This window comes from Brachypodium distachyon, chromosome 2, assembly GCF_000005505.3.
Source record: "Brachypodium distachyon strain Bd21 chromosome 2, Brachypodium_distachyon_v3.0, whole genome shotgun sequence".
Lineage (NCBI taxonomy): Eukaryota > Viridiplantae > Streptophyta > Magnoliopsida > Poales > Poaceae > Brachypodium > Brachypodium distachyon.
The window spans coordinates 25,902,359-25,920,280 of NC_016132.3; the positions used below are offsets into that span (position 1 = coordinate 25,902,359).

Genomic DNA, 17,922 nt, shown 5'->3' on the forward strand with positions numbered 1-17,922 from the left:
ACGCACAAACCGGTTCGGCGCGGTGTCCCATTCGGGCCTTCAAACGGCACACTGTACGCGGGAGGAACAGCGCATCACGCGAGGCCCAGCCGTGGGCCGCCGCAACTCCCGTCAAAAATCACACCCCATGATCCATGACGAGCCGCGCGGGCGGAACTTGGCCCGGGAAACGGCCCTACCAGCCGACCGCCCTACCTTGACTCTGCCGCCTCTCGGCCTCCCCGCTGCCAGGCTGAGGCCGCCACCTGAGCTGCCATGTCAGCTCGGGCTGGGACGGCCCACCCAGGACAATCAAAGCAAAGACGCAATGGTTGGGTTGGGGTTGCATTGCATGTGCCCGCGCGGTCCGGTCGGAGAACAGTAGCGATCGATCCAGTTCAGTTGCCGCTGCGTCCGCCTCCTCGTCCACCGGTCATGAAAGCGTGCGTCTAATCGATCCGTGTTTAATTCCGGACCGCGCTTGTCAAACGGCACTCAGGCCCCTTCCTTTCGGCCGCAGCTTCTCCGAAACTCTGAAGTTCTGAGAGAACCTGCTGCCACAGGAATCACTGAGAAACTATTCCGTCTCATTTTTTTCGTCTTCTAAAAATACAGTTTATTGGCTTGTTTGGTTGGAATAGTCTGAAATACCTTTAGATCAATTCTGTTATACTTTCACTGTTAATAATATCACTATTTTGGAGTGTGTTCATATACTAGCACGTAAGAGTCATCACAGTGCATCACTCATCACAGTGCATCACTCGATACACAAAACAGAATATGAACTGAAATCTTCACTCATCTCCAAATATTAGTTAACACCTGAACACAATTTTTTTCAAAGCATGTTAGTTAACACAGGCATCTGCACGCATTAGCAAACAATTTGCACACACACATCAAAAGGGCAGAGCATGTTCAGAACTTCACCGCAGGATTGCTGGATCTTGAGCGGCCTGGTCAGGGGCGACGAGCTCTGCCGCGGATCCGATGGGCCGAGGGGAGGAGCGGGAGAAGGGGAACTGCGACGGCGGCGGTCGGGATGAGGGAGGGCGGCGCGCCTCGAGCGCCTCCACGCGTCGCATCGGTCCGGTACGAGTGGGGGAGGCGAGGGGAGGAGGAACCCAACGGCCCGGCGTCTGGTACAAGTGGGGGAGGCAAGGGGCTGCCGCGCGACGGGCGCCTTCGCAGACGCCGGCGACGAGCTCCTGCAAAGAGGCGGTTCCTCGAGTGGGGGAGGTGGCGGCGGCGGATCCGGTGGTGATGGGGAGGGCGGGGGATCCAGCAGAGGCGGGAGGTGGGAAAGGGAGGGGATCCGGGCAGCGGCGAGCATGGATCGGGAGGAGAGCTCGAGATACAAATCAGGGGAGGAGGGGGTTCAGAACTCGGACGAAACTGTTCGTGCGACGCTGGCAACTTGGCGGTGGCATTTTTAGCGTAATAACGGTTGCCGTGGTACGTTGGATTTGGGCGACCGGAGAAGGCCGAAAAACTGATCCGGACCAGTTTCTTCCCACTCTGCACTAAGATTTGGAGGGGTTTTTAGGAGGAGCTGAGTAGAAGATTTTCTTTCTTCTCAGCTTCAGATGCCTCGGACCTAGAAGCTGGGCTAGAAGGCCAAAAGAAAAAGACCTAATTCGGGCTCCAAAGAATTGTAGCCTTGTAGGTACTCCGTAACACAGTAGCAACAGGTGATTTGCCTGGCAAAAAGTTGAGCGGATGAGTGGTGTTTCCGTGAGAGTAGTAATGGCAGACGACGGCTTTGCTGCGGTGACGAGGATTGGTTGATTCCTAATCTTGATTGGGCAAAGGGCAACTGTGGTCGACGGATTGGCAACCGCCTGTCTGAAGTCTGAACAGGTTCCTATATGCAAAGCGATTCTTTTGGTACGAAAGATCGATCTGAGTCGGCCCAACCGTTCGAGAAACGCACGCTCTGGGCTAGGAAGAAGATAGCCCAACCGAAAAAAGAAAGGAGAAAGAGCTGGGCTACGGCCCATAAAAGAAAACGAGAGAGGGGAAAAGGAGTCGGGCCAGGCCGGCAGGGAAAGAGAAGCTGGGCTGAAGCCCAGGACAAGGGGAGGAAAACGGGAAAGGATTTTTTTTCTTTTTCCGAAGATTTCAGAAAAGCTTAGAACAAATACCAAATTAATTCTGAAAGCTTAAACAAAATTCTAGAACGCACATAACTTAGTATGCAGAGAGAACAAAAAAATACAATTTTTTTCTCAAATTAACATTCTAACTAAGGTTCATGTTGATGTTAATTCACATTAAAACTAAAGTTTTAGGGAATTCTCAATTAAGTTTTCTCTAATTCAAAAAATTTCCAGTCCTCATTTTCATAAAAAACTTTTGAAAAGTTTCAAAAGTTTGGAGTTACAATTCTACTATCTTTGAAAGACGTCCTTGAGATTCAGGCCGGCTACATAATGGGTTTGAGTAATCATTCGCCCCTGCCTTTCCGTTGTTGTTGGAGTACACTGCTCCATCCGATCCTAAATTCTTGTCATTGTGTTAGTGCTTGTGTGTAATTACTTTGAAATCCTCGATTGAACTTCTATGGATAGCACGAAGGAACTTCTTTGCGGAAAAACTTTCGCTGTCTTCTTTCTCCAAACGTTTATGGTCCAAATTATTGGTCTTGATTCTTCAAAGTCTCGGAGCGGGTTAAAGGTATAAAAAATTTCAAATCTTCAATATTGATTCTCCAAACGTTTATTGATGATGGTCTTAGATTGGAATTGTCAGACTTTTCAATATTGATTCGTTGTCTTCTTTATAGGAGTACGTCTTTTGCTCTATCCTAGAAACGCAACCTCATTCAAATCTTTACGGTCTTGTCTAGCTAAATTTATCATATAACTCCAAAGGTACATCATTACTTGTTCATCATCCACAATGTCCCGCTCGGCACAAGTCGAATCGATTGGTCCTCAAATAAGTCAACAAACAAAACCAATCTCATGCATAAGAAGGGGATAATGATAAGCCCAAATATCATTGTTTAAATATAAATAAATTTATAAAAAAATTTTAGCAAAGCACGGACACCTAGTTAGTAGAAAAAATATTATATGTGTATGTAAATAGTTGTTCTACACTTCTACTACGGAGTACTACATTACAAGTCCCATCTAATTTTTTTTCCTGAAATTCAATCTACACTCTCATCTTCCCTTGCTGAAATTAATTTTGACCAGTCAACCTATATCCTGCCATGATTTTCACCGGCCAATGCACGAAAGATGAGCGATTGATATGTGGAATGGTGAAGTATCCGGTGAAAACCACCTCTACGGTGCAAACTATGAAAACTCCATCGAAAAAAGTTCAAAATATTCTAAAAAAATCACATATGTTAGAAAAGTGATGTTTTATATATGTGTAAAATTTCAAGTCCAAACTCAATTTCGTTTGGTAGCAGCGAAAAAGACAAATTCTGCATGAATAGTGGTTTTTCAGTGTTTGACACTATTCATTGTAAATTTCTCTTTTTAAGTTCTCCCAAATTCTTTTGATTTTGAACTTGAAATTTTGCAGGTTTGTAGAAATTCATAGTCCCAACATATGATATTTTTTAGAATATTTTTGAAACCTCTAAACGTGCTTTTTATGGAGTTTTCACGGTTTGCACCGAATGAGGGTTTTCACCGGATACTTCGCCGGTATACATAGTCCAACACTTACTATTTTATCTTTAATTAGGGTGATTTTTAATATGCGGCGTATAGGAGAAAGTAATTACGTGCTACTCAGCTATACGAGTATATCTACACGAGATAGCATTGGAAATCCATATAACCGGGATATAATCATTAAATAGCCGTGGAAATCTTGACAAGATATACTTTGCAAAATTTAATGATACGAAGAAGAAATGCATTTATTCTTTTGAATTTATTAGCTAGTGATCGTTGCCGATGAAGAAGACTGACCTTAGTAGATTTTTTTATGTGTATGCAGTTAGTTGTTCTACTGTTAGTAGCTACTCTCTGCGTCCATAAATAAGTGTACTTCTAGGCTTTGTTCTAAGTCAAACTTTTTTTATGTCAGTTTGACTAATTTTGTTGAAAAAATAGCAACACATATGACATCAAATCGGTATATTATGAAACTACATTTCAAAACGAATCTAATAATACTAATTTAATGTCATAAATGTTGCTATGCTTTCCAATAAAATCGATCAAAGTTGATATGTTTGACTTCCTTGATCCGGTTCGGTACAAGTCCCTACTAATACAATACTATCCTGCCACAATTTTGACCTGCCAATGCACGAAAGATAAGTGTTGTACATAGTCCAACACTTATATTTTCTCTTTGATTAGGGTGACTTTTAATATGCGACGTATAGTAGTAAGTAATTACGTGCTACTCAGCTATATGAGTATATCTAGGAGATAGCATTGCAAATCATATATAACCGGGATATAATCATTAATAGCCGTGGAAATCTGGACAAGATATACTTTGCAAAATTTAATGATACGAAGAAGAAATGCATTTATTCTTTGGAATTTAGTAGTGATTGTTGCCGATGAAGATAGACCTTCCAAGGAGTATATATAGAAGATCGATTCTATTTATTGAGGGATAGATGGAAGGAAATAAACGGTAGTGCTGCCTGCCGCTTGATATACGCCACCGGTCATCATCCCTCTTAAACCCCTCTCCTTCCATCCCCCTGGCTCGCCTATTAAATCCCCCGCCGCGTTCTTCCCTCTGCAGACGAGGCCGCGCCGCTTCCTCGCCTCTGTTCCTCGAGCGCTGCTGTCGCGATCGATCGTCTGCCACATTGGGAGGGCGGCGCGCGATCGATCGGCGTAGAGCGTGATTCGCTAAGCGCGCGGCCGGTGCGGGTGGGAGGCCGTATGGGGAGAGCGGCGGGGTGGCTCCAGGTTGCCGCGGCGGCGGGTTGCGCGGTGGCGGCGTGGGCGTTGGCGGCGGCGATGGTGAAAGAGCGGGTGGCGGCGTGGAAGCAGTGGCTCCGGGCCGTGGAGGTGGTGCGCGAGTTCGAGGAGAGCTTCGAGACGCCCACGGAGCGGCTGCAGCGAGTCGTCAACTCCCTGGCCATCGAGATGTTCGCGGGGCTCGCGTCCGAGAACGCCAGCAAGGTGCGGATGCTGCTCACCTGCGTCGACCGCCTCCCGAATTGGTACATTACAGACACTGATGTGATGCCCTCGTAATTTGGCTTCTTGATCTTGCTTCATGGCCAACTTGTCATCTTGCTTAGTTTCAGAATGTGAGTGCCGCAAAGGTGACGATCTTTAACACGGTAGCTAGGTTCTTGCTTTCGTGGCTTTCCAATGGTATCAGTTCAGTTGCATTTTCGTTGCCTTTTTGCATGTGCTAAAGATCTTGAATATTTGGCTGATCACCAACTTTTAGAAAACAAAATGTTCTATTTGATGGGTTAATGCTTCTGGTCAAACAATATACTCCCTCCGTCCCATATTAAGTGACTCAAATTTGTCCAAATATGTATGTATACCTAAAAAGTGTCTATAATAGAAAGTCACTTAATATGGGACAGAGAGAGTATGATATTGACTAGTATTAGTTAGTGTGATTAGAGAAAAATCAGTGTTCATTTTGATCATAATATTTTGAGCAGTCTAGCTAGTTATTGAGTGTGGAAGAATTTAACAAAAAAAAATTCTTTGGTTATCTTGGTTTTATTTAATCTTGCATTTATTAATTATTGGAAATGTATTAATGGTTTTGCATGATCCTCATACCTTGACCATTTGATGCAACAATATGTTTTAGTCTTTTTCAGGTATAAATTTGGTAATGTACGTTCATACATTTCCTATTTGTTCGCATAGTGTGACTCGTGGACAAAATATTAAAATTGTATAATTGTCTTACAGTAGTTCATATTGTTGATGTGGACAGGAATGAGGAAGGCATATATTACGCCATCGATATTGGAGGAACGAGTTTTAGAGTGTTAAAAGTTCAACTTGGTGCAGGGTATACAATAATTGATAAGAAAGTTCAACTTCAACCTATCCCAACTAAAGGTACTATTGAGGTAAGGTTTTGTCTCTTTTTTTCCCAATTCCATACAAGTTATTGTGTTTTTCTATATGAATTTTACACTTTTTGCAGGACTTCTTCAATTTCATTGCCTCAACGCTAAAGAATTTTATTGAAAAGGAAGGCGATAAGGGAAAGGCACTTGGTTTTACATTTTCTTTTCCTATAGAACAATTTTCCATAACCTCCGGGTCGTTAATTCGATGGACTAAAGAGTTTTCAATTGAAGAGGCTGTAAGTTACGAACTACCCCTTCCATTATAACTATTTAACCAACGGATGTCTAATTTTTTGGACGATCGATGTATTCTATATCAATATATTAAACTGGAGTTGGTGGTGATGGTACGGTCGTCGTCGTAGGTTAACTTCGTAACCAATATGCCACTGCCCGCTATTTTCTTTTCCTCCAGTTTTTCTTCTTCACGATTTCTCCTACTCCGTCTTACAACCGACGCCACCACACCCGCATGCCGACCTAGACGGCGTCATGAGTTGTCTACACAGAAAATAAAAATAAATAATTTGTGATTTTGTTGACCCGTAGCAACGCGCGGGCACACCTGCTAGTGTAAGATAAGAAGAGAGATGTGCCAGAAGCAAAATTTATTATCATTATGAGCATAACTATGTTCTAATCTTATGTACTCCTGGAAAACAATGCATATAGAAAGATAATAATATTGCAAATTTCAACTATCATATATCAGTCTGCAATTTGCCATAAAGAGATATGGTTTTCGAACATCTGATTTGATTACTTGCAATTGTACATTTTCGACAAACAGATGGTGCAGAATTATTCAAATAACCTGTTGTTTTCTGCAGGTTTATTATTGTTGATATGTGATGCAACATTTTTTTTGATGTCATGCTGCTTGATTAATGTTGAAGAACTTATTATGTTGTTTCTAACACTGTTGTTAATTGCAATGTTACTTAATTTTGTACTTTTGGGCCAGGTTGGAAAAGATGTTGCTCAGTGTTTAAATGAAGCGCTAGTTAGGAACGGAATGCATTTGCAAGTCAATGCACTGGTATGTTGTTGCTCTCTACATATTTGGGCGAAGTATTTATTGAAAATTCTCGTTCACATTACAAAACAAGCATTTCAGTACATTCTTAATCTGAATTTTTTGATCATTTGATTCCATAAAATTCTCTTGTGTACGCAAGTACTGTCTTATAAATAAATTTAGCCATCTTACCTGACAATCCACTCTTTTCGTATGGTAAACTCATTATTTAAAACATTTATTTGAAACACACTATAGCAAACACGGCCACATGGGGTTCTGGATGGTACCTAGTGTCATCGTAGCATCTCTTCAAAGTTGCAGTGTTGTGGCAGACTGCTACGGCTGCTATTACTTGTAGGGGGCAGGGCATACATTTACATGTTAATGATGGGATCCACTAATTCCAAATCAGATGCAGCTTTGACTTTGAATTCATGCTCATGGGATCAAGTTTATAGCCCGATTCCTTATGCAGACAAATAGAGGAACAGATTAGCTATTTGGAACATCTTCTAGTAACATACTTGGCTTCTATAGCTAGGATATTTACATAAAGTCTTGTTGACTAAATTCATATTTTGCACTGTAGCTAACTATGTCACTTCTATACGTCAAGGAAAACAAGAAACATTACCACTCTGCTTCCACTACATGCTTGTTGAAATAACGAATTTAGTTAACAAGTCTATGAACAGCTTGGTCAATTTCTGCCAGAATGTGGTTCATCAGATCATGGCGAGGGAGGTTAATACTGATTTTTTTAATATAGAATGCGGACTGGGGATTTCAAACTAAGAACATAAAATGAATCAACTTGGTCCTTAACTGGTTCAGTGTATTTTTGACCGAAATTGGTTCAGTGTATTGGTTAGTTATTGATATCAGTACTGTGTTGCTGTCTATTATTATTAGTTCTAGATTATACTCTTGTTGGACAACCCACCATTTAGTGTGCTCAGCAGATTTGTATGATTGCATAATCAAACGTTAAATTGAAAAACCATGCCCACATACAGGTAAATGAAATCATCTTTTGTTAAGCTCATATGTTCTTTCAATTCTGATGAATTAGTTGAGAATCGATGTCTGCTCCTTGATCAAGTCCAGCAAATTTTCTTTTCAAGTATGGTGCATGTAATATTATTCACTAGTAGATTAGAACATACACCTATTTTTGTTAATTAATTAATGTGATGTTCAAAAATAGATGAACAATACCGTGGGGACACTAGCTCTGGGGCATTATTATGATAAAGATACAGTAGCTGCGGTGATTATTGGAGCTGGCACCAATGCTTGCTATATTGAGAGCAATGAGGCAATCACTAAAGGCCAGGGCCTTCTTACTAACTCCGGACGAATGGTATCTTACTTCAGTTATTTATTTTGAGCGGAACTTTCTTTTTCTGCTGCAGTTGAGTTGTTTGGTTTGATCATTGCATCTTATGTTACAATGCTTCATTCATCAGGTTGTAAATGTGGAATGGGGGAGTTTCCGTCCTCCGCAAATACCATTAACTCCGTATGACATATGTTTCAATAATGAGACACAAAATTACTATGATCAGGTAAGGCGAGAACTTTCCCTTTGGAATACCTTATGGTAATGAAGATGGAATTAATGTCATTTAATTGTCAGGGTTTTGAGAAAATGATCTCTGGTGTGTATCTTGGGGAGATTGCAAGATTGGTGTTTCACAAAATGGCTCAAGTGTCAGACGTATTTGGTACTGCTGTTGATGGTTTAGCTATTCCTTTCACCTTAAGGTACCTTCATACCTGGAACTCTTTTCCTTTGAATTAATGCATGTTTTAGCAAATGAATTGTTATGATCATAAATGATACTCTTTTCCGGTCTATAATCTTGTCACTCCTGACATGGTCAAAACATGACCACCCTGAATTTGACGATAACCTATATCTGTATAATTCTGCAGATAAAATACTGTAGCACATTTATGCTACTTTGCTCTACCGCTAAACTTTCCCATTCTATATGGCTTTATATAAATATATTAGGTGTGATTGATAAGACGCAACATGGTCACGTTCAAATGGATCTCTGTTAACAGTGTATGGTATATTTCAGAAGTGAAAGTTTCATGTATATTGCTAAAAAAACAGCATTAGTGATGTTTTCATATTAAACTGGGTATATAATTTTTTAGAGTTAATGATTATAAAATTGAATGAGGCCATTCTAAATTAGTTTGGCCTTGTCCTGGAAGCATTGATCGAAGGCTGCCTGTTTAGTTTTTGCGAACTATGTGGTCAATTTTTGTATATTTCAGGTGTATGCCTTAACAGAAAATCTCTGCTGTCTGACTGGCTCAACAGAAAATATCGATGAACATAATCTGGTACAGGTGATAGAAACTTTTTGATACTTGTCTTTTCATCCAGCACTCCATGTCTAGCTGCTATCCGGGAGGATGATTCCGGAGACTTGAGAGAGGTTGGAAGGAGGCTGGAGGAACATCTCAAGGTTAATTAGTTCTCCCAGCCCACCTGATAAGCTCTTCCCCCTATTTGTCCAGATTATGCAGATGCAATCTTCTCATGTTTTTTTCTTCATTAATTATTTCGGTATTTCCTGTGCAGATATCCAATGTCCCCCTAAAGACGCGCAGGCTTGTGCAGAGAGTGTGCGACATCGTCACCAGAAGAGCTGCACGTCTAGCGGCAGCTGGAATCGTTGCATTGCTACAGAAAATTGGCCGCGATGGAACGTGTGGTGGCACCACCAGAGTTCGGAGGATCACGGGCATGCCAAAGAGATCGGTCATCGCAATCGAGGGCGGCCTCATCCAGGGATATGCAGCCTTCAGAGAGTATATGAATGAAGCCGTAGGCGAGATCCTTGGGGAGGAGATTGCGGCCACCGTTGTTCTTAGGATGGTGGAGGAGGGGTCTGGGATCGGGGCTGCTCTCGTCGCGGCCGCATATTCGTCGAATCAACACAACTCCATACATGTAGGAATGGTGCAGACTTAACGCCTGTGAAAATGAAAACAAAAAAGGAGAGTACTCATTCATTCATTGTTAAAAGTTAGTGGTATTTGCTCAAGCTTGATTTTCCTCTCTGCTGAGATCGAATTGTGCTTGTGCTTCAATGTGTATGTACTAATGAATTGTCTCAAGATAAATGTTTGCAATGTAAATGAGTCCGCTGAAGTAGAGGGTGTTTGTGATCAGACATATGGTAAACCTTGCATGCCCAGATATTGCCTTTGCTCTTAACAAAGAAACTTGATATCAAATACTATCTCCGTTCCATAATTCTTGTCGAAATATTATATGTATTTAGACGTTTTTTAGGAATTGATACATCCATTTTTGGGCAAATTTGAGACAAAAATTATGAAACGGAGGGAGTACATACAGTAAATAATGTTCCTAGGTAGTTTTTGGCCTGGTCAATGTGCATAGTAATCCTTATAACTCATAGTAACCCTTTGGAAAAAAGAAAGAGGATCGATAACGGTACTCACTCCGTTTCATAATTCTTGTCGAAATATTACATGTATCTAAACACTTTTTAGGAATAGATACATCCACTTTTGAGCAAATTTGAGACAAGAATTATGAACGGAGGGAGTATTTGATAAGTTGTTAAAACTCTTTCAAACCCAATTGAGAAATAAGGAAAAAATGTTATAGGATATAACGGTTATTGTCTCCTTATAACTCATATGAGAAGAGAAATGGCAACCACCACTGCCACCAGGGCCGGAACTCGGCAAGCGGGCAAGTGTTTTCGCCTACAGGGCAAAATCACGGATCCATGATGACTTCACTAAGGAGCGAAGCAACACGCTCTGGGACGTAGCATTTGCCAACATTGACATTCTTAAGGCAAACCTTTCGCCTAGGCACCACGACCACCAAACACTAGGATGTCCATAGACTAAGACACTGATCGCAGCACTGACCACAAAACTGGACGCTAATCAATGACTGGAATGCCCATGACAACTCATTGGCCCGATACTGCACTAGCCAAGGCCCGCCACCGCTGCTGCAAGACCGTGCGCCACCAGCCGCTGCCTCCTCCGGTGACGGCGAGGGTAGAGGAGAGCCTGGCAGGCGGGGGCCACATAGGCTCGAGAAAATGATTCGAATTTCTTTCTATAATACTCCCTCCGTTCAACAAAAGATGTCTAAAGTTTGTCAAAATTTGAATGTATCTAGACATGATTTAGTGTAATGCATTTAAATTTAGTCAAAGTTGAAACATTCTTTGTTGGACGGAGAGAGTAATAGAAATTGAGTATGACGTGCATTAATTTCCTTACGGAAAAAACAAATTACATTTATACTAATGACTCACGTTGGCTAATTTTGAGAGACAGACTCTCTCTAAACTCTTTTCTTTGGCGCAATACTTGCGGTATTGCTATTCATTTATACCGCAAGCATTGCTATTCATTCATTAAGCAACGAAGTATACTTCTTCTTACAAATCTACGTCATTTATTTTGGAATTGAGTGAGTACAAGAGTTCATGAGACACCGGAAGGTTCTCAAGTTAATTAGGTCCGATAGCCATCTACAGGAGCCATCTACCGAGTGGATAAAAGGAAGAGAAGGATGCGACTCCAGACAAATTAGTATCCTTCCAAGTGGAAAACTCATCTTTGAAATCTTTGAAGTAGTCAGAAGAGTCAAGAGTAGCAGCCTCCCTTTTAAAAGGACGTGCATTGCTCTCACGCCATAGGATCCACCAGACGCCAAAACCTCCACGGCATCTACACCCACGGTATATGCCAACCACGTGTACATCCATCTTTTACTTAATCTCTCTCCTGTGTCATTAGCAGATGGATTTCCATCATTCCTCTCTCCTCTCTGCCATGCCACAGCTCTGTTCTCACACACCCTTCGTCCCTCCCTCCGTACTGCCCATGGCGAGATGCAGCCGCCGCGCAGGCTGCCTCCCCTTGCAGTCGCCTGCCAGCCGGCTGTGAAGGCGCAGCTGCTCTTAGCTAGGCTTGCTCCTCCTTGGTGTGCTCTGCTCTGAGTGTGTGCCAGGTCGAGGAAGTAAGGGGCTAGCTGGGAAGAGGGGGATGTGAGGGGCGCTCGCGGTGGGAAGAAAGAAAGGATTGAGTCTGGTTACCGGTATTTTCTCCTTCCAACAAAAAATGTCTTAAATTTGTCAAAATTTAAATATATCTATACATGACTTAGTGTATAAATACATCCAAATTTAATCAAAATTGAGACATTTTTGGTTGGACGGAAGAAAGGACGGAGGAATAGTAGTAATTTGCTCTGATTCGTGGTTGCTGGATTCCTAGTGATTTGCATTGATTTGTAGCTGCCGTTTTGAGGCGACCTGTTTTTCGTTTGCTTCGCTCTGATTTGTCTGGCCGAGAGCAGAGAACCCCCGGAGGCGTATTTTTCTTTTGAGCAAAGTACGTCCGAGTAGGTCCTCGAACTTGCAACCTGCCTCTTTGGAGCAACTCCAGTCATTTCGCATCCGGTCTCTCATTTTTTTGGGCCGTATACGGGGCACCGGTTAGAATTTGTTTTTAAGGTCCAGCCGTTTTTAAATCTTATTTCAAACAAATTTAATCAAATTCAAACAAATAAATAAAAAAAACTAGACGTTTACTCGGAGCCTCCACAAATGCTCGACCAGATCATCTTAAAGTTAATGATGAGTACCGGCGTATCGGATTTCTTGCCGCCGAGCGAGGAAAGCAGCAAAGGCGGCCTGCACCTGGTGATTAACATTGGCTAGAGGACCCATCCGTTCATACGGTTCAGTGTCAAACACCGGACATTCCCGCTCGCTCTCAATGATCATGTTGTGCATGATCACACAGGCAGTCATGACTTCCCACATCTGATCATTCGACCAAGTGAGAGTAGGGTACCGGACAATGGCAAATTGAGCCTGCAACGCACCAAATGTCCGCTCGACATCCTTCCTACATGCTTCCTGTTGCATCGCAAACCAAGATCTTGCTCCTCCTGCGGCTGCGTTTGAGATTGTCTTCACAAAGGTCGACCATCTTTAATAAATGCCATCTACCAGGTAATATCCCTTGTTGTACACATGGCCATTGATCTCATAGTTCACCGGAGGAGCAGTGCCTTCAACGAGCTTGGCAAACACATTCGAGCATTGCAGCACATTGATGTTATTGTGCGATCCTGCCATATCGAAGAAGGCATGCCAAATCCACAGATCCTGATCGGCCACCGTCTCAAGCACCATACTGCATAATCTTTTTTGGCTTTTATACATGCCCTGGTGTGCAAATGGACAGTTCTTACATGACCAATGCATACAGTCGATGCTGTCAAGCATACATGGGAATTCTCTTTGTGCATTCTGTGCCATGATCCGAGCTGTGTCTTCTGCAGTGGGTGTCCTCAAGTACTGCTCTCCAAACACCGCCACAATTGCCCTACAGAACCTGTACATGCAATCGATGGCCGTGGACTCGGCCATGCGGAGGTAGTCATCCTGTGTATCGGCGGGAATTCCATAAGCAAGCAAACAGAGTGATACCGTGCATTTCTGAATTGATGTGAAACCGAGTGTGTCGACGGCGTCCCTCTTCAATTTGAAGTAATCGTCATACTCCCAGAGGTACTCGGCGATCTTCAAAAAAAACTTCCGAGACATTCTGAAACGGCGCCGAAAGATCACATCGTTGTGCAATGGATCATCGGCGAAGTAGTCGGCGTACAGCATGCAACAGCCTTCCTCCTTTGCCCGGCCATGCTCTTGCGGTGGCCCTTCCTCGATCCTCCCCTTCCCGGCCGCTCTGCATCTTCCGCGCTGAGGGCAAGAAGCGATGAGACGATGAGTTGATGTTCCTGTTTGCCGCCGAAGGCCAGCATCATTGGCAGCAGCGACTTCCTCGTCAAAAAGCGCGGCGAGCATCTCTTCATCGTCCGAATCCATGGCCTTGCCAAATCGCTGAACCCCTTGCGAGCAAGAAGCGAGGAGGTGGCCGCTGGGTGGGCACCGGCGCGGTGCTGGAACTGGCCGACGGCGGACGGCGGAACTGGAACTGCGGCGGCAAAGGAAGATCTACATGGCGGCAGGTTCAGGGGTGGAAGTCGTCGGTGAGAGGGGTGGTTCCGGTGACGATCCGAGGTGGAAGTCGGCGAAGCTCACACAAAGAGGGGCAAATAGGGTTTGATTTTGGGGTTGTGCCGCTGACAATGTTGGCCCGCGAGGTTTTGCCCCCCCCCCCCCCACCCCCTGCGCGCGTGGGTTGGATTCGGACTGTGGGCGCCCGCTAACTTTTTAAGCCGTGCCGGATAAAAAACAAATTGAAGAGGCTGGCTGGGTCGGAATTTTTGTGTCAGCGCCTCCCAAATCCGTTTAGGAGGCCTTTAGGGGGGACGGGTAGAGATGCTCTTAGGTCATGGAACCTGCATTATACATTCATATACGGTCCCTACACGGTATTGTCCTGTACTCGGCTCAAAAGTTAGAGGGATCTGCTGAGTGGGCGGAAAGAATTTTTTTGCAGAAACCCCCCTTGGCACTGCTCGAGCGTGCCCGCACGGCCGTGGACGAGGCTGACGGCGCCCTTGCGGTCGATGACGAAAACGAACCAGACTGCGGTCACCTCGGCGCGCACTCTGGCTCGCCGGCGACTACGTCGTTCTTGGAATCAAGCATGGCCTCATAAAGGCGATTCACCACAGCGTCGAATGACGACAGCAGCGCCGCAGCGCCTGGTTCCCGTGCTGTGCACCTAGTCCACGAGGTGCGTCCCCTCCTCTGCCGGTGCGCTCCACGCGAGCTGCTTCAACTCAGATAGCCTTCGCAGGTGCGAGCAGCAAGGGCGTTTGCCGTGCCACGGCTTCCGGCAGGAACGACGAGGGGGTGGGCACCTGTTGCGGCCGACGCCATATGACCCCGGCAACGACGACAAATCTCGCGCGCGACCAATCCACCGGAGATCCAGACAATATGGCTTCGTGCTCGCCCGCGCGCCGATCGAGTGCCACCGCAGCCTCGCCTGCATGCTGCGTGCTCCTCCCATGGCTCCCGTAGAGGCCGTGCGGGTCCAAGTTCTTCTTCACCGGCGCATCGTCCGGCGGCCGCCGTCACGACTCACGCCGCGAGACGAGGGGATGGAGGCAAGGGTTCCCGTTCAGATCAGGGTTAGACTGCTCACCGCCGCTTTCATGCCTGTAGATCTCGGCTGGGTCCTCCTCGGTGGCAGAGATACGCGGCGTCGACGGCGAGGCTGAAGCGGCGGTCGTGCTGCTAAGGCAGGCGGCATCGGCCAGCCCCTTGCTGTGCGCTCCTGATGAAGCTCGACCCTCTCGTCTCCTCCCTTTCCCTCTACGACATCGCAGCCACCCACGGCGTCGAGGATGGAAGCAAGGGCGGTCAGAGCGTCGGACTATGGTTGAGAAGTTACTTGGTATTATTGTCGATTGTAATCGTAGTATACTAAAAATTGATGAAGTACTGTGATTGAGAAGGTACTTGGTATTGTTGATTGTAATTGTAGTGTCGATGAGTATTGATATGATACTAAAATTGATGATATATTGTCAACTATCCCGATGGAATTGACATGTATTCTGATGTATCTGCTATATACTAGGATGTACAACTGGACTAGGTACTAAATATTGAGATTACGTACATTCATTAACATGGATCATGATGTACTCAGCTTTTATTAAGTGGACGAGGTACTAGGTACTTGCATTGTTGCATTATGTATTATCTTTTGGTGTGCATGTGCCTAACGTACTATAATATGTACCAACAAGTAAAATCAATACAAGCGAAATAGTGTACCTCTTCAAAATTTCATCCACAAAAGAAACAAAATATATTAAAGAAAAAATGAGAAAGAAAATGTGAGTACGAAAGTTAATAGGTTTGTGCTGTGCTTGCCTGATTGATACAAAGGGGAGAGAGAAAAAAACAAAAAAAAACAGCATTGTCTAGCTTCTTTCGTCAAAGTTTTTTAAGAGCATCTCCAGCGCACCGCCACCCAAAAGGACCCCAAACTAGTTTTGGGGCCGCTAGCACAAAAAAACGGACCCATCAGGCCTCCTCAAATGAAAATTTGAGACGCCGCGGCCCAATAAAAATAGTCAGCGGCCCCATGCGGAACCCAACCCACAGGGAGGCAAGCGGGGGCGTCGTCAGCACGCTTATTGCAGCGGGCCCGCCCTATTAGCGGCAATTTAGCGCCATCACTGGCCTCTCCTCGGCTTCCCCAACGAGTTAATGGCAGTCGTGAAGGGGCGCGTAGAGATAAACAAAAACTTTTCCTACGCGAACTCCCAAGATCTAGCCGAGGTAGAAGGCCACGAGGATTACCACTAGATGCGCAGTTGCGGATTATTGATGCGGCGCCTTGATGCAGTGCAGTCCCTCGATCCGATCCAGCCGATCCAATCCCGCGATCGTCGAAGTGCTGAACGTACAGCACCTTTGCCGGTATCCACACGTGCGAGGAGGAGCTCCGGCGGCGGACTGCTAGGTCCGGTGCGACGGTTGAACTGAATCGGGCTAGGGTTCTCAACGCATGAGAGTGGAAAAACCGTGCCCCTTAGGCATCCCACGCCCCTGCTTATATATCGAGTGGAAGTGGGCTCCAAGCCTTGTGGCCCATCCACCCTGCGAGTCCAACTCGCATTGTCAGCCCAATTCCAGTTCGGGTCCAACCCGACCAAATACTTGCTCCCGCTCTTAAGTGTGTGATCCCACAGGCTCATGGCGACTTGGACACGATTGGAGTCCGACTCACAATCGATCAATCGGTAGCGGCTCCTAGCAGAACGTGCCGACTCCCAAGTACCATCGAGTCATGACGACGTACCTTCCAATGTGACATACGTCTTAGTCCCTTTTGCCTCACGATATACCTTGTCGAACTATAGGCGATTAATCGTCATCCCTTTAATAGTTCAACTCTCTTCTCGATCTGTGATATACGACTCATCCGACTAACTCTTAGTCGATCGACCCGGTTAACAGTTAACCAAGTCGCGCATGGCCATGCTTCCCGAATCATATCACTCGAGAGGGCCCAGAGAATATCTCTCCAGTCGGAGGGGCAAAATCCCATCTTGGTTATCCACATCACACAGCTTGATTCTCAGTCAACCCGAACTCTGCCTTTATAACTGCCCTGTTACGGAACAACGTTTGACAGAACCTAAGTTGGTTATCCACAACTCGGATTGTGCGATAACCTCAGGTCTAAGGATTACATTGATTGAGACATGCAAATGACGACCTACTCGTTGCATCTCAATATGGGTCAGTCCGACTCGCTAAACTCTTTAGCCGAGTCCGTGTAAGCTGGAATGACATCACCATGCCCATGACAAGTGGAACCGAGTCATCAGCCAACTTTCACATTAGTCTAGGTTATGTGTCCAGCACAACCTCAATGACTAAGGACAATTTAGTATGAACAACATGAATACATAGTTCCACAATCAAATCACATATTCAATTATACATATCAGATGTTCAAACAAGGACAACTCAATAATATTTATGAATACATTGGGAATTACATCATACATGATTGCCTCTAGGGTATATTCCCAACAAGTCGTCGGGTCAAACCGCCGCCCCGTCTCGTCGGATGCCACGCGGCGCGTCCCTGCGCATTCCCCACGCCCGTTTCTCGCCGTGTTCACACCGCCCGGTGATTTGCATTCTGCGCTTATAAAAAGCAGCGCCAGCCCCGACGAGGTCGTCGACGGCGTTGACGCAAAGCCAGGGTCGCACCGGTGGCTACGGTTAGACGAGGGTGAAGCCTTGGCGCGGGTCGGTTACCCGACGGCGCCGAACTGTTGCCTGCCGAGCGGTTGTGTCCTGAGCTTTGGTGGCGTGCCTGTCCCACCGGGGCCACA

General features: G+C 45.1%; 1 protein-coding gene and 1 long non-coding RNA gene across 2 annotated transcripts; both read left to right on the forward strand.

Annotated features, from left to right (window-relative positions):
- Positions 1 to 4,736: 4,736 nt before the first annotated feature.
- Positions 4,737 to 10,221, forward strand: LOC100844559 (hexokinase-10). The gene is made up of 9 exons (XM_003566262.4): positions 4,737 to 5,143; positions 5,890 to 6,028; positions 6,106 to 6,267; positions 6,996 to 7,070; positions 8,260 to 8,415; positions 8,522 to 8,620; positions 8,692 to 8,819; positions 9,457 to 9,538; positions 9,655 to 10,221. The coding sequence occupies exons 1-9, from the start codon at positions 4,860 to 4,862 to the stop codon at positions 10,045 to 10,047; spliced, it is 1,518 nt and encodes a 505-aa protein (XP_003566310.1). The 5' UTR covers positions 4,737 to 4,859; the 3' UTR covers positions 10,048 to 10,221.
- Positions 10,222 to 11,743: 1,522 nt separating this feature from the next.
- LOC112270672 lies at positions 11,744 to 15,692 on the forward strand. The gene is made up of 2 exons (XR_002963064.1): positions 11,744 to 12,171; positions 14,550 to 15,692. It is a non-coding gene; the product is annotated as an uncharacterized LOC112270672 (long non-coding RNA).
- The last annotated feature ends 2,230 nt before the right edge of the window (positions 15,693 to 17,922 follow it).

Bases quoted from the DNA above. Each gene is read 5' to 3' on its own strand.
- LOC100844559 (XM_003566262.4), top strand. From the start codon at position 4,860: ATGGGGAGAGCGGCGGGGTGGCTCCAGGTTGCCGCGGCGGCGGGTTGC. The intron at 6,029-6,105 runs GTAAGGTTTTGT...CACTTTTTGCAG, and splicing joins CAACTAAAGGTACTATTGAG to GACTTCTTCAATTTCATTGC. The intron at 9,539-9,654 runs GTTAATTAGTTC...TTTCCTGTGCAG, and splicing joins GGCTGGAGGAACATCTCAAG to ATATCCAATGTCCCCCTAAA.